At 33.3% G+C, this 22,287-nt stretch overlaps 1 protein-coding gene across 1 annotated transcript; it reads right to left on the bottom strand.

Moving 5' to 3' along the window:
* Nucleotides 1-986: 986 nt before the first annotated feature.
* Nucleotides 987-21,955, bottom strand: LOC126887481 (signal recognition particle receptor subunit alpha homolog). Its single transcript, XM_050655047.1, has 8 exons — nt 21,764-21,955; nt 19,383-19,785; nt 15,436-15,556; nt 15,061-15,208; nt 12,400-12,837; nt 7,999-8,301; nt 4,604-4,813; nt 987-2,507 (listed from the first exon to the last, which is right to left on the bottom strand). The coding sequence occupies exons 1-8, from the start codon at nt 21,878-21,880 to the stop codon at nt 2,382-2,384; spliced, it is 1,866 nt and encodes a 621-aa protein (XP_050511004.1). The 5' UTR covers nt 21,881-21,955; the 3' UTR covers nt 987-2,381.
* Between the last annotated feature and the right edge of the window lie 332 nt (nt 21,956-22,287).

The raw sequence follows: 22,287 nt of genomic DNA, 5'->3' as shown, positions 1-22,287 counted from the left end.
AAAATAATGACAGTTTGCTTTATAATCATATATCCGCAAAAGCTTCGTTTCCGAGATACGGGATGTTAAATTTTTTCTTACAAACTGATGATTTATTTATTGTTTTAAAACCGGTTAAGATATGCAAATGAAATTTGCTAGGTTTTAAGAGATGGTTATTGCGCATTTTTTGACATTTAACTAAAAATTTTATATTCACTATTGGAGCGCATACGGGTAATATGACCGATCATATTATTCGTATGCACGCCAATGGTGAATAAAAAATTCTTAACTGTATGTTAAAAAATGTTCAAAAATTACTTCCTTAAAACCCACCAAATTTCATTTGCATATCTCAACCGGTTTTAGGGCAATAAATAAATCGTCAGTTTGTAAGAAAAAATTCAACATCCTGTATGTCGGAAACGAAGCATTTGCGGACATGTGTTTATAAAGCAACCGGTAATTATGTTTTCATGCAGAATTACCCCTTACAGTTTGTCGTACTTCTTTAGAAACACCCTGTACTGATAAAGAGCATGCCTAGTTGTTAAAGTACATAACTTTTGTATTATCCAACATAAGCGAATGAATAAAAAAACAGAATGTTAAGAAAACCTAAGGCTATAGTTGGGTTTTAATTTCAGTATTTTACAAATGCTAGAATATTCCACAGGGTGTTGCGAACTTTGAGAAAAAAACACAGTTTGATTCGTACACCCGGTATACAATGAAAATTTACCTGTTTTGCAAAAATATTATTACAGGGATATTGACAAAGAATAGGGCTATAACATATTCAAAAAGTCACTTAAATCGGACAACAGGTTAAAGAGATACGCGACATCAAAAATGGCCCATTTTTTAGGGTGCCCGTTTTCTATGACGCGCAGTGTATTTCCAAATTTTCATCCTTCCTTTTTTTGGAGGTTTTCGTAAAATTGTGTGTTCCCTGATCGGGCTAATTAGGGATTATAGGAATTTATAAATAAAATACAGGGTAGTGTCTTTTACTGTTTATGAAAACAATTTAGATTTTACAATAATTTAAACCAAAATACAAAAATATCACCATAAAATGCATAAAATCAATGTAACAGAAAAGTATAAAAAACTATTTTTAAAATAAACGTGATTTAATAACCAATGTTCTATATAACCTACAAAATCGATGGAACCTTATAATGATACGATATAATATTTAATAATGTATGAAAGATGAGACAATTTATAAAAAAAAATGTTTAATATAATTGTAATTAGAGATCTAAGAAGATAGAACCAATGTAAAAGATAATATCGAAGATGTCGCAAAATCTAAATGGAAATGGACAGGACATGTGGACAAGAGAAAGAGAAAAGTGAGCAAAGAGAATAATACAATGGCTACAAAGAGCAGCACATAAACAAGGCTTAGCAAGACAGCAAAAAAGGTGGATCAACGATATTAAAGAAGAGGCAGGAAGAGACTGCCTCTTCTCCCAGGCAGCTCAAGACAGGCGAATATGGAAAACTAAGAATCTGCTAAAGAAGATATTGTAATACATACTTAAAATTTTCTTAACGTAAAACTTGCAAGAAATGTGTGAAAATAGAATGTAAAAAGGATATCCAAAAAGTCGACGGTTTCAATCCTATTCCAACATATTTTTATTAAAAGATTTTGAAACGTGCCAAATATTAGTAACTGTAAGCCGGAATGGGACGTTTCATGGCCGCCGGTTCATCGCCGCCGTTTCGATGCCGCCGATTCATCGCCAGTCCATTTCAGCGCCGTCATATCTCGCATTTCCTAGAATTCCTAATTAATACTAAAAATAAATAATAATTGTAACTGTCGAAAATTCGGAAATATATCAGATAGCGATTAATTGACTGGCGATGAATCGGCCGGCATCGGCATCGAACTGGCGGCATCGAAACGGCGGCGATGAAACGTCCTAGACCCCTGTAAGCTGTAAGTTATACATACATATAACAACTTATAACTATTCATATTATTGAAATTCATTAACTTATATTCCTTAGTCTAGTCTGTATTGTTTACAAAGAAATGTATAATAAAAAACGATATGAAAAATGTTCAAATTTGAGTGATCCTAAAATAGATTTTTCACAAAAATTAATTTTCAATTTTATAGCTTATCTATTGTTTCATCATTTATAAGCATTGCACATTATGCAAAGTCCATATAAATTGCTAATGGGATTGAAAAATATCAAATATGTCTTCTTACAATTTGAAACACATGAGCCGACTTCATAAAGAGGCAAATAAAATACGTTAAAACTCTGAAATGAAAATAAAATCACAATTATCTAATGTCTCATCTTTCGACCTTAGAACTTCGTTTAACGATTTAGAATGATAATAATTAAGGCATCTTTTTAAGAATAAATTACTTCATGAGCGAATGCACCACCGTTTTCGCATTTAAGGCTTTCAAGTCTGTATAGGTTTGACCAGTTCCAACAAAAACTATAGGTTGACCAGTTATATACGTCATTGATATTGCAGCTCCAACCTAAAAAATTAAAAATTAGTTATCGCTCTGTTCTTTTTCTAAAAATCTGTACAGTTTCAAAGCCAAAAGCTTGGTTATTTTCTATTGGGACCGTGCAAGTTCGGAAAAGCAATACCTGGTTTCTACGCTCTGCACTTTTATTCGCACTTTTAATTATATTGGCCAATCATATGGTCCTGGTTACTAGATAATTGTCAAGGCCATAGTCCAAAAAAATAATAAGAAAAAATAAGATTTAGGTTATGTTAATAAAACGAAAACAATTGTATGTAGTAAATAAAATTAGTTATTAAAATGCAGTACTGCAAGCAAAATACAATTAATTAAATTTACCTTTATACAATAATTGCATATCATATTAATATTGTGGAGCAATATATAATTTTTCTTCTTAAATGACAATAGGTATGAAATGTACGTCAATTTGACAATTTCAATTGACAATATGTATTATTTAAGAAAGTTGCAATATTTCTCCGCTATTCGCGCACGATCGTTTCGCGTATCCCTTCCAAGTACTTGCACACCGCGAATAGAATGCTTAGCTAAGGTTGTAGTGTTTTATTTGTTGGTTTGTACACTATGCTTGTGTGCAACAACCCGTGAGCGTTTACCCAATATATGTGGAATTGCATCTTTGCAATTTACTTTATGAACAACATCAGACTGCTGTCACATATCTACTGAATACCTAATCGGCGGGCTGAAAAGTTCGTAGGCTGACACATAGATGGCGCTACTAGTATTATATCCATATGATTTTTAATCAGCCCTAACCTTTAAAAGATGAGTTTATAAATTTGACAGTTGTCGAACTATTAGTTTATGAGATATAGCATTTTGAGTGAAGCAACTCATGTTAGTTTTAAAAAAATGGATAAAAAGGAATTTCGTACCTTAATAATTGATAGCTTTTGACGAAAAAAATACTGTTGAAGCCAAAGCTTGGCTTGATAAACAATATTCGGACTCTGCACCAGGAAAATCAACCGTTGAGAAATGGTTTGCTAAGTTTAAACGAGGCGAGATAAGCACCGAGGACGATGCATGCAGTGGGCTCCCCAAAAAGGCTATTGGCGATGAAAACGTCAAAAAAGTCCACAAAATAATTTTTGATGACGCTAAAGTGAAGTTGTTTGAGAAAGCTGAGACTGTAAAGATATGAAAGGAATGTGTTGGGTATATTGTCCATGAATATTTTGGTATGCGAAAGCTCTGTGCAAAGTGGGTGCCGCGAGAGCTCACAATCGATCAAAAACAACAATGAATTGGTATCTCTGAGAAGTATTTGAAGCTAATCAATCGTAATAAAACGGAATTTTAGCGTCGATATATTACAACGGATGAAACATGGCTCCATCATTTCACACCAGAGTCTAATCGACAGTCTGCCGGGTCCACTGCACGTGATGAACCGACTCCAAAGGGTGGAAAGAAGCAGTAGTCGGCTGGCAAGGTTATGGCGTCAGTATTTTGGGATGAGCATGGTATAATATTTATCGACTACCCTGAAAAGAAGAACCCCATTAACAGCGACTATTACATTGCAATATTGGGGCGTTTGAAGGACGAAATCGCTTAAAATGGCCCCATTTGAAGAAAAATCAAGTGCTGTTTCATCAAGACAACGCACCGTGTAATAAATTAATGAAAATGATGGCAAAATTTCATGAATTGAGCTTCGAATTGCCTCCGCAGCCACCGTATTTACCAGATATGGCTCCTGCTGACTACTACCTGTTAGCTGATCTCAATAGAATGCTCGCTGGAAAGAAATTTAGCACCAATGAAGAGTTAATCGCCCAAAACTGAGGCTTATTTTGAGGCTAAAGACAAACTTATTATAAAAATGGTACTGAAAACTTGTATGACCGCCATAATCGTTGTGTCACCCTCGAAGGTAACTATATTGAATAATAAAATCAAATTTTATCAAAAAAAAAAAAATTTTTCTATGTTAGCCTACGAAATTTTCATCCCGCCTGTCTATCTATATATCTATCATCTTCACAGTATAACAGTCAAATTCTTTTTTTAAACTACGGTTTCTTTCGATGGCTCTAAATTAATTATAAAAAATGTATCTTAATATTTACCTTATCATCAATTGTGTCGAATTTGGTTAATACAATGCCATCTATGATGTGTGGATTAGTACTAGATGAATAATCTGCAAGAGCTTGATTGAATTTTACCAACTGATCGACGGCTTCATTACCAACAAGAGCTTCTCCTACGAAGAGTACCAGATCAGGTTCATTAACTTTAATCAGCTTGGTTAAGGCTCTCATCAAAGGCTCGTTATCCTAAAACAAAAATTAGTATTATATCGTCCCTTATAGTCAAAAAGAGATATTGAAAGAAAGATGGAGGAGAGGACGGAGCAGTCAACTGGATGCTTTACTCAGGTCACAGAATGTGACAGCACAGATAACAGCTCTGCTAAAAAGCCTCTTGAATCTTCATCACTATGTCCAAGATGGCCTTTGTTGTATTTAGACCCCTTTTAAAACCAAACTGACTATTTGTAAACAAATTCTTGGGTTAAAAATGCTTAACAAGCATTACTGCCATACATTTCTCAAATACCTTTAATATTATTGGGACCGTGCAAGTTTGGCAAAGTGACACCTATTTCTACGCTCTGCAACTTTATTCGCACTTTTAATTATATTGGCCAATTATATTAGTCCTGGTTACTGCATAATTGTCAAGGCCATAGCCCAAAAAAAATAATAAGAAGAAAAAATAAGATTCAGGTTATGTTATTAAAACGTAAACAATTGTATGTAGTAAATAAAATTAGTTTATATAAATATGTCACCTATAAATATGTCACCCAATTTTGACTTATACTCTCTGAGCTTCGCTGGTGTCGCTCCTAGCGGATTACTAATTCAACTTTCACCGGTAATTTTTAAATTTATTATTTAATTGTTATCGCTTAATATTTACAACGGAAAAAAGTAATTAAATTGTAATCGATTTTTTTTTAATTTTGCTAATCATTTTGACGTTCTTTTGATAAAATATGAATTTCTTACTTCGGATACTTTCACAATTATCGTGTAGATGGCGATAAGATTAATAGATTAATTTATAATTACATATTACGGAACATTAAAAAAACTCAAATTCAGTATGTATTTAAAACTTAAGTATATTTAATGTAAAAATATATACCACAGCTTTGACCAACTAATATTTTTTATAATTAATGATTTTAATTTTATTTTTAAATTAATCACTTTGACATTTATGTCAAATTTCCGGTAAACGTTTACAGACTTGTCACTACTGGCGCTCGCGAATTTGTAAATATCCCCTCTACGTACGAGCTCACAGCGTATATAAAGAATTAGCTAAAACAAATATCCCTACCCCCATTGAAATTTGCCTACTTATGTCCAACCTTAATCCATGTAGGATTAACCTGATCCTTAAATTCCTTAACTTAGCCAAACTTAACTTATAAATTAATCAATTCCCAACTTTGAACTAAAAAATTAAGAAGATAAAGATATAAAAAGATATTAGACCTCCAAACGATAAAAGTTTTAACCCTTATGTTATAATATTGCCTTATTTGTAGGGACTCTCTGGCCCTATAAGATGTTCCTACTAATATATATTTAAAAAAATTGAGGCTTTAGCATAGGTATATATTTGGAAATATTCGATTGCCCAGAACAAGAGTATTTCCCTGGTGTAAGCTGGGCGAATTATCCCGGGGAATATAACCCAATAAAGGAAGAAGAAGAAGAATAAAATTAGTTATTAAAATGCAGTACTGCAAGCAAAATACAATTAAATACATTTACCTTTATATAATAATTGCATATCATATCAATATTGTGGAGCAACATATAATTTTTCTTCTTCAATGACAATAGATATGAAATGTACGTCAATTTGACAATTTCAATTGACAATATGAATTATTTAAGAAAGTTGCAATATTTCTCCGCTATTCGCGCACGATCGTTTCACGTATCCCTTCCAAGTTCTTGCACACCGCGAATAGGAAGGAGTGATGTTGGCCTATAATTGGATGGATCATCATTGTCACCCTTCTTAGATACTGGTACCAACACTGCTTTTTTGAGACTAAGATGCTTTCTTTAAAACAGTGATTTATAAGTGTTATTAAGAAGCGTATTCGCAAAATTTCGAGCCAATGATTTTTAAATGCATTCATTTTTTTCGAATCCTGAGAAAACTAATAAGTATTTTTGAAAAATTTAAACGCAGAAAGATTACATTATTACCGAGGGGTGAAAGTCCCTGAAAACTTTTATATTGTTTATTTTAATAAGTTACATGGGTGAAACAGAAGAGAAAATTTAGTGGGATTTTTAATTTCAAATATCTGATTCAAAAGACACTTTTTGTTTATTCTAATGGACTTTCGGCCCTCGGTAATAACGTACTTTTTCATTCTGAGTTTAAATTTTTCAAAAATATTTATTAGTTTTTTCAAGATTCGAAAAAAATGAACACCATGTCTGTGGTGATATTTTTCAAATTGAACATTCGCTATTCTTATCATACACCACTTAGTTGAACTAATGTTGACATTGACAAAGCTACTAAATATCTGACAAGGCTCCAGGAATATTTTGAGTTGTTTATTAGATAATATCGATATTGTATTTGATAAATAATTGATTTAAGACGTGAAATTAATAAAAAGGTATTTAAAAAATCCACGAGGAAAATAAACTTCCTGTAGCTGGCTGTATAATATAAATCACAAAAATTCCAAAATGTTTCAAAAATCACAAAAAAAAAGTTTTTTGTAAAAGGTATATATTAAAATACCCTAAATAAGGGTCACAATACAAAACGTTTTCGGATTAAAGAATCCATCGTCAGTGTTTAAAAGCCAAAAATTGCATGCCTGAGCCACCAAAATGTATTGAGTAAAAACCCTTTAAAAAGTTATTTATTGTTTATTATTTATGGAAGATCCAAGCACAGAATACCCCGGGGTATATTTTGTGATCCAAGTATTTCGTTGTTAAAGATGTTCAAAATTTATCTAAGCGTTCCATAGTAACAGTATATTATTAAAATCACTTTATCACTTTTTCTCTTTTCTCGATTACTAGTTTTTATTGTATAGTATATAAATTATTGTAATCCTATTAATTAAATTAATTAAAAATTCAAGCGATTATTCAAGAACATTCACAATCTAAACGAAATATCCATCTCAATGTTGCTGATGATATTGTCAGTGTCAACTAATGATTACATCTCCTGCAGCTTCCATACCGGTGAGAATTTTACTACACGTAATTTGCCGTGTAAAGACAGAAAAAGTAGGGATAGCCGTAAAATATTTGCGCCTGCGCTAGAAGGACTAGAAATGATATGTTTCACTCCTTTTATTACATAAACAGAGAATCCAAAGTAGTCCCTCCTTTACTACTTATCTGTAATAGTGTCTACTTATCTATAATAGTATAAACATTAAAATATAACTTACTTGCATTCTTCCAGCGGTATCAATTAACACAACGTCGATTCTAGAATCCCTAGCAAACTTAATTGCTTCCATGGCTATACCCGCAGCATCTTTACCGTATCCTTTTTCATACAACTGGACCATTTCGCGTCCTCCGTGCCTATCGGCTGGATGAAGGGCATTGAGATGTCTCATATGAGTTCGAAGTTGTTCAACCGCTCCAGCCCTGAACGTATCACAAGCTGCTATAAGTACCCGCATGTTGTTTTCGATCAACCAAAAACAGATTTTCGCGAGGTTTGTTGATTTTCCCACACCATTTACCTAAAATTGTAACAGCATTTATTTAATGTACAGTATAATACTAAATTATCAATGATGACAATAAATTCTAAGCTATACTAAAAGCCACAGTTAGAATGCAGTGCAGGCAGCATATAGACGGAGGGCAGCGCTGACAAATCTCTTTGAATTTACTAAAGCTAAATTTTTCACAGTTGATTACTGTGATTGTGTAGAGAAACATACTGCGGTCGGTCAAGCGAAACGTAGAAAAGGGGTTACTGAGAGGATATCAAAGTTGCTTACTTGCGAAGGTAATTAAATCCATTTACTAAGGTTGAAAATCAGTACATACGTTCTAAATTGAATATAAATAAAAGTTATTATAGTCGGTCAGCTGTATGACGGGACAGAGCAGGTCGGTCGGCCCCAATGAATGTACAGGGTTATTCACTATATTTTGACCCCCTTGTAAACTGCTGTATTTACAGAATTAGAAAAAAATGTAAAATACAAAAGTTATTCGATTTTTTAATTATGATTTTTTGACATATATATTGTACTAGTGACGTCATCCATCTGGGCGTGATGACGTAATCGACTTTTTTTTGTAAATGAAAATAGGAGTCGTGTGCTAGCTCATTTGAAAGGTTATTCAATTCTCTATACAGTACTATAAAATTGTAACAGTGTCCAAAAAAAAAATTTAATTATTAATTAAAAAATTAATTTGATTAAAATTTTTTTGGACACCCTGTATAATTGGTCATGTTAATGTTTATATTACTAAATAGGGAAATGAATAACCATTCAAATGAACTAGACCTATTGAGCTAATGAGCTAGCTAGAAATGAAGTTGACCCCTATTCCTATTTAAAAATATAGTCGATTACGTCATCACGCCCAAATAGATGACGTCACTAGTACGATATATATGTCAAAAAATCATAATTTAAAAATCGAATAACTTTTGTATTTTACATTTTTTTCTAATTCTGTAAATAAAGCAGTTTACAAGGGGGTCAAAATATAGTGAATAACCCTGTACATTCACTGGAGCCGACCGACCGGCTCTGTCCCGTCATACAGCTGACTGACTATAATAACTTTTATTTATATTTAATTTAGAATGTGTGTACTGATTTTCAGCCTTAGTAAATGGATTTAATTACCTTCGTAGGAAAGCAACTTTGATACCCTCTCAGTAACCTCTATTCTACGTTTCACTTGACCGACCGCAGTATGTTTCTCTACACAATCACAGTAATCAACTGGGAAAAATCTAGCTTTAGTAAATTCAAAGAGATTTTACAGCGCTGCCTCTTGGACTAATAGAGCAATGTATTTCTTACGGGAGAACTGCCAACCACGTTGCCGGTTTGCCCCGAGCGGCGCATCACGACCGATGATTTCTCAGTCTATCGCCAAACTACCACGCACCTACCGCTGTGCCGACATGAGCGGCATCGCTGCGCGTCATAAGACCAACACTGCATTCTAACTGTGGCTTCTACTTTAGTAAGGGATTGTGTTGGTAAATAAACAAGGAGACCGTAGCAAGGTTACGGTAGCCTGGGTACCGGGGTACTATGGTCGTAAGGGCAATGAAAAAGCAGATGAAATGGTCACACAAGGCTCATCAATGCCATTCGTTGGACCGGAAACCTTCTGAGGCGTTGAAAAGGCAGTTACAAGAACGGCTATAAGAAAGTGGGTAGCTCACAAATCTTTGGAATGGTGAATGAATTCACCAGGACAAAGACTGACGAAAAGGTTAATTACGTAACATTTACCAAAATTAACAGCAGACCTAATAGACGGAGAGGAAGCGCTGAAAAATCTCTTTGAATTTACTAAAGCTAAATTTTTCACAGTTGATTACTGTGATTGTGTAGAGAAACATACTGCGGTCGGTCAAGCGAAACGTAGAACAGGGGTTACTGAGAGGATATCAAAGTTACTTTCCTACGAAGGTAATTAAATCCATTTACTAAGGCTGAAAATCAGTACACACATTCTAAATTAAATATTGGGACCGTGCAAGTTCGGCAAAGCGACCTCTATTTCTACGCTCTGTACTTTTATTCGCCCTTTTAATTATATTGGCCAATTATATTAGTCCTGGTTGCTGGATAATTGTCAAGGCCATAGTCCGAAAAAATAATAAGAAGAAAAAATAAGATGCAGGTTATGTTATGCAAACGTAAACAATTGTATGTAGTAAATAAAATTAGTTATTAAAATGCAGTACTGCAAGCAAAATACAATTAATTAAATTTACCTTTATATAATAATTGCATATCATATCAATATTGTGGAGCAATATATAATTTTTCTGCTTCAATGACAGAAGGTATGAAATATACGTCAATTTGACAATTTCAATTGATAATATGAATTATTTAAGATAGTTGCAATATTTCTCCGCGACTCGCGCACGGTCGTTTCTCGTTTCCCTTCCAAGTACTTGCACACCGCGAATAAATAAAAGTTATTATAGTCGGTCAGCTGTATGACGGGACAGAGCCGGTCGGTCGGCCCCAGTGAATGTACAGGGTTATTCACTACATTTTGACCCCCTTGTAAACTGCTTTATCTACAGAATTAGAAAAAAATGTAAAATACAAAAGTCATTCGATTTTTTAATTATGATTTTTTGACATATATATCGTACTAGTGACGTCATCCATCTGGGCGTGATGACGTAATCGACTATTTTTTTAAATGAGAATAGGGGTCGTGTGCTAGCTCATTTGAAAGGTTATTAAATTCTATATGTATGTATACACCGTTCTTAGGCGTCAACGCCCTTCGGTAGGGATCTATGGAGAGTATCACCGAGCCGGAAGCCCTTATCCCTTCCCGTACCGCTCCTCCATAGGCCGATCAGACGCCAGTTTATTCCAGACCAAGCCATAGACTCTATTGAGTTTTATACTACGGCGTTGGCCTTTTATAAATTTCATGACCTAGCTGAGGCTCGAACCAGCGACCGCAAATCGCAAATCCACTAAACTTGTCGATCGCCTGAGCCCCAGCTAACTGGACCGTCAAGACCGACGTACATATATAGATTAAATTCTATATACAGTACTATAAACATTACGATCATTATTTATACAGGGTGTCCAAAAAAATTTTTGAATTATTAATTAAACAATTTAATTAAAACATTTTTGGACACCCGGTGTAATTAATCATGTTAACGTTTATATTACTGAATAGGGAATTGAATAACCTTTCGAATGAGCTAGCACCTATTCCCATTTAAAAAATAGTCGATTACGTCATCACGCCCAAATGGATGACGTCACTAGTACGATATATATGTCAAAAAATCATAATTTAAAAATCGAATAACTTTTGTATTTTACATTTTTTTCTAATTCTGTAAATAAAGCAGTTTACAAGGGGGTCAAAATATAGTGAATAACCCTGTACATTCACTGGGGCCGACCGACCGGCTCTGTCCCGTCATACAGCTGACCGACTATAATAACTTTTATTTATATTTAATTTAGAATGTGTGTACTGATTTTCAGCCTTGATAAATGGATTTAATTACCTTCGTAGGAAAGCAACTTTGATATCCTCTCAGTAACCCCTGTTCTACGTTTCGCTTGACCGGACGCAGTATGTTTCTCTACACAATCACAGTAATTAACTGTGAAAAATTTAGCTTTAGTAAATTCAAAGAGATTTTTCAGCGCTGCCTCTTGGGCTAGAATAAGAAAAGACAGAAAAACAATCAGTCATATGTAGTAGGTCTGCTAACAGGGCGCTGTATGCTGAATAGGCACCTGAAGCTGATTTGGATTGTCAGATGATGACCTGTGAAGATTCTGTCACCTGGAAGAAGAAACAACAGAGCACATTCTGTCAGTGTGAGTCTGGTAAATGTGAGGTTATTTGCAATAGGAGAAGAAAATCCACAGGCAAACTACATGGAAGGTTCAGTCTCGAAGCTATTAGACCTTTTAAAAAGGGTCAGTCTAGAAAATGTAATCTAGGACTACAGGACCATCATCGATCTGAAAAGGTCGCAGTGGAATAGGCTAAGAGGGCACCTCTTTGAATCTATGACGATATTCAACGTGTAATTGAACAATTTAGTTTCCAAATAATCAAAAGATACTTACACCACAAAAAGTCATGACATAAGGTCTGTTAGCCTTTTGCGCTTCCATGCAATCTCTAAGAATGTCAACCCTTCTTTTTGGACTTAAAATTTGTACCAAAGATTCATTTAGAGTATTCTTCACAGTCGTAGCAACACTATCGAAGGTCCCCAATACTTTTCCCTCCAATTTAGTTGCGACGGAATCACAAAGCTTTTCCGAAATATCTGCAGCAACATTTTTAGCAATAAGATGGTCTTTCATCTTCTCCAAAACCGGTTCCATATCAGATTTGGTCAGGTTCTTTGAACCGACTAGACCTCTAAAGATAGAGAACATTCCTCCTTTGGGGGCTGGTTTGCTCTGTTGAACGGTTTCAACTTCTTCCTCGTCTTCGTATTCTTCATCAGAAGATTCCACTTCTAGATCTTTAATTACACCTTTCATTTGACCAACCATCTAAAAAAATAAAATACTTGTATAAAGAAAAATATTAAAGATTTCAAAAATATATACAGGGTGATCCATTTGAAATATCAAATTTATTTTATTTAAACAAAAACCGGAAATCTGACAACAGTGTAAATAATATCATAAGATCGGCCGTATATAATAAACATGCTTTTACTAAGCAACGATTGGATGACCGACAAATAATACTAATGTGTGTCCCACCTTGACTTTACAGTACAGGTTCTTATGACCAACAGTGATGCCAAATTTTACCAGAAACAGGTTTTAAGCAAATATACATTTTTCTATAGGATAACTTAGGAATTAATAGTATTAACATTTTGTGGCTGTCAGGGGTTCTAAAACATTTTTTTTTTTTTCGAAAAATAACTGAACTAACTAACAATTAATGAACTTCAACGAATCAAATAAACTAACTTAAAAATGAACTAACTAAAATTAATTTTGAGTTTAAAATTTATACTAAATTTTAATGAGGGTGTACATTAACATGACATTAATTTCAAATTGGAAATCAGTCATTAAGAATAACAATAAACTGCAATTAGCATCCATATTTTCCAAATAATCAATCAGTTACTCAATACAATGTTATCAGTAATAATTATTATAAGTTTATTAATTTGATATTCTTTGTTATAATTTAATTTAGGTGAACCGACCATCAACAATTATAATTTATTTATTCTCAACTGTAGGACAATATAAAACTTTACTTAAACTTGACTGACAATCTATTTTATATTTTTCTTGACATTACTTCAGAACTGTCTATACTGTCAATACATAAATTAACAACCATAGAACAACATTCACTTTTAATGTTGGATATTCTAACATTCTTAAATGCTATGGAACTCTAAGGACCTCATTGCCTTCCTTATGTATGAACAGAAAACAAAAAAAGTTGTGACTGGCTAAATGACACCCAAGTCTATGCCATAAAAAAAAAAAAAAAACATTCTTAACAAAAAAAGTTATTACGCATATCGATTATAAAATTGCTGATTACTTTTCGAAAATTACTATCACTCACAAAAAACAATGAAAAATATTGTTTTACTACAATGCTATTGAGTGTAACGGGTTAGTTTTATTTTAACATTTTTATGGCCCTACACTTTTAGAACCCTGGTAATGTTCGATTGAAAATTCTTTTGACGAAAATCGGCATCGCCGCGCTAAAAACTCCCATAAGGATTGCATTGCCATATGTTCGTGTACTGTAAAGTCAAGGTGGGACAGTAGACCTTATTCAACAAAGAAGCAAGTAGAAAAATAAAGACGAGACTCGATATAGATAACTATATTGGCAAATAAGATACGAAGTAAGCGAGCAAAAGAGACCTGGATGGAACAAAGATGTCGTGAAATGGATTAACTGCAAAGAAAATATAACGAGTTTAATATACATAAAAACATACACCAAAGTTAAAATAATTCTCGACTTAAACGAAAAAAAAAGGAAGAATAGACTTCATTACATAAAGGAGCTCTTCCGGGATATATATAGGCAAAATGTAAAAATACTGGTCCCAGTATTTTAAAAGCGGAAGTAGAGACAGCCATCAAACAAAGAAAAAATGGGAAATATCCAGGCTCCGACCAAATACCATCAGACTGGCTCAAATTTCTAGATCTCACACATATGGTTGAAGTCTACATTTATTCCACTCCCAAAGAACCCTAATACATCAAAATGTTAGTTAGTCTAAATTAAAAAGGCGTTTGATAGGGTCCAATATATTAGGCTGTTTGATTATCTAGAAAATATTGGAATAGATGATAAAGATCTGAGACTTTCACATGGAATCAAGAAGCTTCTATTGGTAGACGGCAAAGAAACAAACAAAATTCTCACTCAAAGACGTATCAGACAAGGTTGTGTATTATCCTCAACTTTGTTTGACTCATACTTAGAGATAATATTTAACGAATCCTAGAAAGGGCAATGTGGAGTTCGAATTGGGGGAGAAACTATTAACATCAGATATGCGGATGAAACAGCAATCATGGCTGAAAGTATCGAAGATCCTCAATTCATTATATATTGAGTCACTACCGAACGCTCCAATAACGGACGTGGCAAAGTGCCAAATTAAATAAAGGGTTCAAAGTAAGTGTCAGACATTCCAAATTAAAAAATCAAATGTATATATAAAATAACAAACTGATAATATGAATTTACAATAATACTAAATTACTTACATCAGCATCTGGTGTATAATTACTTCTGGCATCTTCAGGTCTATCTGTTGTTCGTTCCAATAGATCCACATCCTTGTTAGACCCGCTTAAATCCCATACCCTGGGTTTTTTGCCCGCTTTTTCTGCAGGAGGACTTTTAGGACTCTTCCTAAAATTATTTAATTACATAAGTCATAAAAAAAGAAAATAAATAAAGTGGTAAAAGCCGATGGCGCTATTAACTCTTCTGGAAGAGTTGAGAAAGACGTATGAAAAGTACGTAACTAACAAAGACATCTAGAATCTTGTTGTGTGTTAGTTATCTAACCAGCAATTAAATGTTTACAAACTTGTAAGTGAATTATAAAGCAGCAACAATTATAATTAACAACTTACTTTGCCTCTGGTTTCTTTTTCTGCATCTTCTTTGCAAATTTTGCTCTATTCATAGCTAAGGTTTCTTCATCAATAAGTCCATTCTTCTGAGATTGAGGTGATGGAGGTGCAATAGTTTTTTCTAAAATATTGAAATATACAGATTCGGAAAAAGTTTATGGTTGGTATTACAAAATTGGCTAAACATTATCTATCAGAGGTACTAACATTATGTTTTCACTTAATAGACAAAAATCACAATCATAAAAGTACAAATAATAAAATGGGTACAAATAATAAATTGGGGGCCATCCTGTTCAAGAAACTATTAGTTTATTTACTATAGCTTTTGAAAATAGGCCAATGCCTGGTATTGGTCATTATTCATAAATTTGAAAAATTTGGGTGTACTAATGAGTGCTGCCCACCTGATCAATCTTGGAAAAAGAAAATTAATCAAGGACAAGAAATTAGAGATGCCCAGGTTTGTGCATTGGCAGAAGCGACACTGTGTTCAAGTAAACAAATTGCTGATGAAGTTAACTTGAATACAAAAAAACAGTGAGGAATATTTTGAAAAAAAAAAGAGTGTGTGTACTTTGTACGCACGTAAGAAGTTATACTTCTATTTTTATGATTTCAACAAAACAAATATATTTTAAACATTTTAATTGTATTTTTATTTAAATATTAATTTAGTTTTAATACTTAAAATAATACCCAAAATTATAAATACCGTTAATATATCATTTTTTATGAACTGGAGCGTCCCCGCAATTGCTTTTCTCGTGAGGAATCATATAAACTCCAAAAAACGTCGTTTTTTGACAAAAAAAATATACTATAATTTTTTCATGGGCCTTTCGAGTTTCGTCAAATTTTAAAATCATTAAAATTGGTAACTTCCCAATAAATAATGTTAATCCGTCCTTTTTTGATGAACTGGAGCGTCTCAGCTCAATCGTAGAAAATCAAAAAACCTCAGATTTTCTACACAATTTTAATGCCCATATTGGATAATTTTTGACATGTCATTGGAATGCCCAATCAGAGCACACGTATAATTTCGATGAATTCACGAACATTTACATTCACTCCCCAATCGTGCCTAAAGAAGTATAACTTCAGAAAACAAAGTTACAGGGTTATTGAATACCAAGAAGCAACCAGTATTCGATTCCTGAATTCTTGAGTATTCTTGAGCTTGAGATGTCTCGAGAACTTAAAGCGAAGTACATAATCTAATACCAGCTGACACTATTTTATAAAGGTACTCGGTCTGGGTACTGGGATGTAAGCAGCTATTACCTACAAATATTTTTAAAGGTGAAATAATCCCATTCAACAAAGAAAACATGCTTATTCTCAAGATCATCAAAGGGGCCAATTCTGGCTACTGCATTTCTATAAATACATTTCAGTGAGTGTGAGAGTCATTAACGAATATAAACATTAAACAAATCAGGGATTCATGAATTTATTTTACAATAACTTTAAAATGAGGTTCTCAGTTCTCGAAAAAGATATCTATTCTTAGAAGTTCTCGAGTAATTCTCTGAAATTATGATGTAGAAATGCAATGAAAATAATAATTTTTGGAAGAATATTTTGTTTATTGAGGCCATTATTATGCTAACAGTAATATTTAATCGCATGCTAAGTTTATCATACTTTCCAAAAATATGGAAATTTGCAGAAATCACAATGATCCTTAAGCCAGGCAAAGCGCCCAATGAAGTAACATCTTATCGACTCATCAGCCTTCTCCCAATGGTTAGCAAATTTTTTGAAACATTGCTGCTACAAAGAATATACGCAGATCATGAATTCCTAACATTATTACCAGAACATCAGTTTGATTTTCGGGAAAATCACTCTACTATACAACAAGTCCATCGAATAGTAAATGAAATATCAAAAACTCTCGAAGAAAAGAAATACTGTAACGCTGTATTCCTAGATATCTCACAAGCGTTTGACAAAGTTTGGCACAGAAGTCTGCTTTACAAAGTAAAATTAGCACTAGGGAGTTTTTGTGCACACAAATATGTAAACGTAACGTATCTTTTTGACATATACGCTTGCGCATTAATGGTTGAACTCCCGTATCTCGATACGTATTACCTAAAGTAACGCTCTGATACGTACGTTCAGACGCATCCCTATCGAGACGAAAGTTACCGAATGCTCAAGAGGATCTTACCCGATTACGGCGATTACCTACCAAATCCACATTTCATCAGAGTATCATAGGATTGCCCGTGTATAAACATTTAAGGTTATATTCATTTAGTCTATTTGAGTAAAATTATTCTATGTTTGTTATTGGAAATTGGAAGTTCATAATTTAAAATTTGATTGTTTTTTAAGTTGTCTATTAATAAAGCACAACAAACAAATCTTGTATTTAAGAAATACAGTGATCACAACAATAACTAGATAAACAAATGAACTAATTTCAGTAAAAATTTTAAGTAAATATGAACAAACTATTTACATTATACTGGAATTCTGATGTAAGTACAATAATTTACAACTACAAAGTACTTAGGTATAAACAAAAATAAAAATTTTAAAACTAAGGAAAAATAATATTTTTATATTTAAATAGAAGCAATTAAAACCATACAATTTCATCATTCACCTTTACCTTTTTTTATATTTATATATTAATTGTATCTATATTATGTAAACATTGTTTTATTTTTTTAATGTCAACGGAATTTAAAAATGACTTTACGTTACGTTAGGCAGTTACAAAAACTACCTATTAACGTTCATCATTCTTACGGTACGTTAATGCTTTACATATAGGGAGATATGTTACGTTACGTAGTTACCAAAACTCCCTAATATCTAGTAACTATTTCCTCCCAATCAAACCCTACTTATCAAATAGATATTTCTCAGTAAAATTCAAAGACCAACAATCCAGCCTCTGTCCTATTAACTCCGGAGTTCCGCAAGGTAGTGTTCTCGGGCCGCTGCTATTCTCACTCTACACAGCCGATATACCAGAGTCTCATAATACTACGATCGCTTCCTTTACTGATGACGTAGCAATACTAGCTATAAATGAAGATCACATACAAGCCCCATAAGACCTGCAATACCATCTGGACATACTCAGTGAATGGTACACAAAATGGCGAACAAAAGTAAACAAAACAAAATCATCTCAAATAATGTTTACCAACCGCCACAACACAGCTCACCTGTAAGAATGGAAAATGAACGAATACCAACAGTAACAGACGCTAAATACCTTGGCCTCCATCTTGACCAACGTCTTACTTGGAAGAAACATATCCAGACCAAAAGAAGACAACTAGACTTGAAATTCCGGCAAATGTATTGGCTCCTTGAACGCAGATCAAAACTCAACATCCAAAACAAAATTCTTCTGTACAAAGCAATACTCAAACCTATTTGGTACTACGGACTACACCTCTGGGGCTGTGCAAAGTCAACATCACTGAATATCATCCAAAGATTTCAGTCTAAAGTTTTAAGATCAATAGTGGACGCACCACGGTACGTTACTAATCAAACACTTCACGAAGACTTAAATATACCTTTCATCAGAGAAGAAATCCATCGAGCCATGGAGTCACAAAATGAGCGTACCATTCACCATGAAAATGAGTAAGGGAATTATTCCATAATGGCCCTGCCACAAGGATACTAGATAGAACCTGGCCTCAGGACCTATTTTAAAACTTAAAATAAATATAATAAGATGAGACATCATTGGAAGTCTCTTTCTTCATGCCCAAAAACATGGAACAAATTTACTTAATACTCTTTTAATGATGTAGATTGTAAACAAACATAGTTATATACAAAAAAATAATATTTTGTTCTTGAGTGTGTGTGCGTTTGCAGTATGCACAAAAGTTGAATAATAATTTATTATAAGAATTATATATTAGTGAGCTATAACTAGTAAGAAAAAATTTAATAATTACCCTCAGTACTGAAGTTCACTTCCTTCTTTTTAATTGGTTTCTGTGGTTTTTCTTCACCCTTCCTTTCTATCATAGATGAAACAGTCTTTTTAGATTTAAAAGACTCCTCAAAAGTCCTCATCTGTTTCGGCTGCTTTAATTGAACCTTAGACCAATTCTCAGCCGACTTTAATGTGGAATTATAAGTATCCACAAAGCTAAAATCTTGAAAATACAACTTCTCAGTAAGCTCATTTTTATACTTGTCTCTGAATTCAAGATGAATATCATTCAGAAATTTGTCTACATAAGACAGCTGCAGTATCTTTTGGTATGCAACAACAAATACTAAGTCGAACTCATTGTCTAACTTATACTGGAGAATTAACCCATCGTGGTCGAATGTTTTTACACCACTTCTTTCCTAAAAATAAATGTTTATATTAAAATTTCATTACACCGATCCAGATATTGTGAAATTCGTTAAAGTGCATAGACTTAGATGGACTGGACACATTGCTAGGATGTCAGGCCACGAATACACGAAGAGATTAACATTTTCAAAACCAGAGGGTACAAGAAAAAGAGGATGACCACGAAGAAGATGGATTGATGATGTGGAAGAAGACCTAAAATTCTAGTGGTCAGAAGATGGAGGGAAGTTGCCAGGAATCGACAGGACTGGCGACTTCTTTGTGAGCAGGCCAAGATCCACAGCGGATTGTTGAGCCACTTATGATGATGATGATGATTAAAATTTCATGGAGTAATAATTTTACACATCATTGTTAGAAGAGTTTTCCTTTTGCGTAATTAGGTCTATCTATAGTCTTTCCTATATTGAAGACAAGACACACCAACGTGTCTCCCTGTCCACCAAAGAGAGAAAATATGAACAAAGAACTTCAAGAAATACAAGTTAAAAAAATACTAAAAATGACTAAAATAACAAAGGGACAAAATTTTACATAAGTGTATTTTAGACAATATTGAGTCAATGAAAATAAATGCAAGGGAGATGAGATATTTACAAAGGATGGTTCATAAGACAAATGGAGACAGAATAAGAAATAAGACAATTTGCACAATGACCAATCAGGAACCTACAATAACTAAAATAACAAAGAGACCACTGAATTGGTGTGAAAAGCTTTATCATAATGAAGCTGCCCAGTAGAATAACGAGGAAAATATAAACAAAAATAATTTAAAGTTAAAATATTACAAAAAGAATAAAGGCAGACCAAGAAAAAATGGATACAGTAAATTGTAGAAGCTGGAAAACTTAAGCTGTTCTTTTTCTTACTTCAGGTGAGACTCGTTAACACCTTGGCTGTATTTAGAGATATTTATAAACTTAGGTTGAGTGTGTTGTGAGGCATATATGTCCCGAAGTGAACCTTTGCCACTGTGCGTTATGACACAGTTGATCAGCCAACTGTTAGTGTAATATGAGGTCTATTTGTCTTGTAACACAGCTAAGGTGTTATCTGACACTTGGTCAACCTTTTTGACAATTCCTGTGGGGCCTCAACGAAGGCCAACAGTTTTCTTATTTGTAGTATTGGGAGCATTTCTGGTTTAAACCTCAGTTGACCAGTGAAGTCCTGCCTTACATCATAATATATCACATTGCAATAGCATGGGATGTGTATGGCAGTATTTTCTTCCATTTCGTACTTTCTGCACCATAGTTCATTTACCTTACCTAGTTTGTAAAGGTGTTTTCTTGAACAACAATGTCTAGTCACTATTTCGGCTACTGTTTTGATCTCTCCGCTGATGCACTGGGTTCTTATTAAGACTGTTTTCTTGATATATTCATTCAAGAGTTTTTCATGATCTTAAACATGAATGAAGTCAGACTTATAGGCATTGCTAAGGTGTAATCTGTTTTTCCTAGTTTGGGAACGCTTCCCTCGAAAAATTAAGCATAAAACACTTGAAGAAATGAAATAATAGCTGAAGATAAAATAGAATTGAATGGGTAAATGAAAACTAATATTACTATCAAAAATTTGACACTTTGAAGCCTAAAAGTAAGTGGAGAAAAAAAGAAAGAACATATTTATTAGAACATAAGCATTGGTTTTACATTGATGTATTCTTGTTTTTCTCAGGAGTGTAAAAAGTATAATAGGCACCTATAATGGGTATAAAAGTTCAAGTTTAATATAACAATTTATCATAGAGAAGATACCTACATTATTAAGAATAGGTAAAATATCATACCTTTCTAGAATAAGAATATATTTTAAGTTTTAAATCTTTATGTACCAAACCTAAAGACCAACTCTTATGTCTATTAGTTTAAACATAAAACAAAATCAAAAAAATACACACCATGATATACTGAGCCCATGATTTGTAACATATTTTGTAATTACAATGTAAATATTTACCTGTAAAATGACATTCTTTATTAAAGCATTAACAGAAGGAGTGAATATTTGATTTGTACTTTGGAAGCACCATAATACTATGCCTCCTTTACTAAAAATTGTAAATAAATCCAACATTTTGCCCAATGCAGTAATTGTTTATTAAATTAACACGTCACCCCCTGACAAGCACGTCACTGCGAAAACTGTCACTTTGAAGTTAAAAATGTCAAATCATTCCAACAGCACGTGGTTTTATTTTAAATAACATAGGCATTTTCTAAAGTGAAAATAAATGAAATCATGACGTCACCATAAGTATATGGAATAGGTTTCTTTAAAGCATTTTCCAAAATTGTGAGTATCTGAATGATTTTAATATTTCTTCTAAAAAAAGTGTTAATACAGTTTATCAACTCCTGTGAATCTAATATCTAATTAATATCAAATCCATTGAACATCATGCACGAGATGCTCATTTTCTGCTCCTAAAGGTGCTTGTACATTGCACGCGCTGCGAATGCAAACATTTTTAATCGTTCGCA

Source organism: Diabrotica virgifera, chromosome 6, assembly GCF_917563875.1.
Source record: "Diabrotica virgifera virgifera chromosome 6, PGI_DIABVI_V3a".
NCBI classification, from domain to species: Eukaryota; Metazoa; Arthropoda; class Insecta; order Coleoptera; family Chrysomelidae; genus Diabrotica; species Diabrotica virgifera.
Note: the sequence above shows the minus strand (reverse complement) of the source record. Positions and strands in the feature narration are given on the sequence as shown.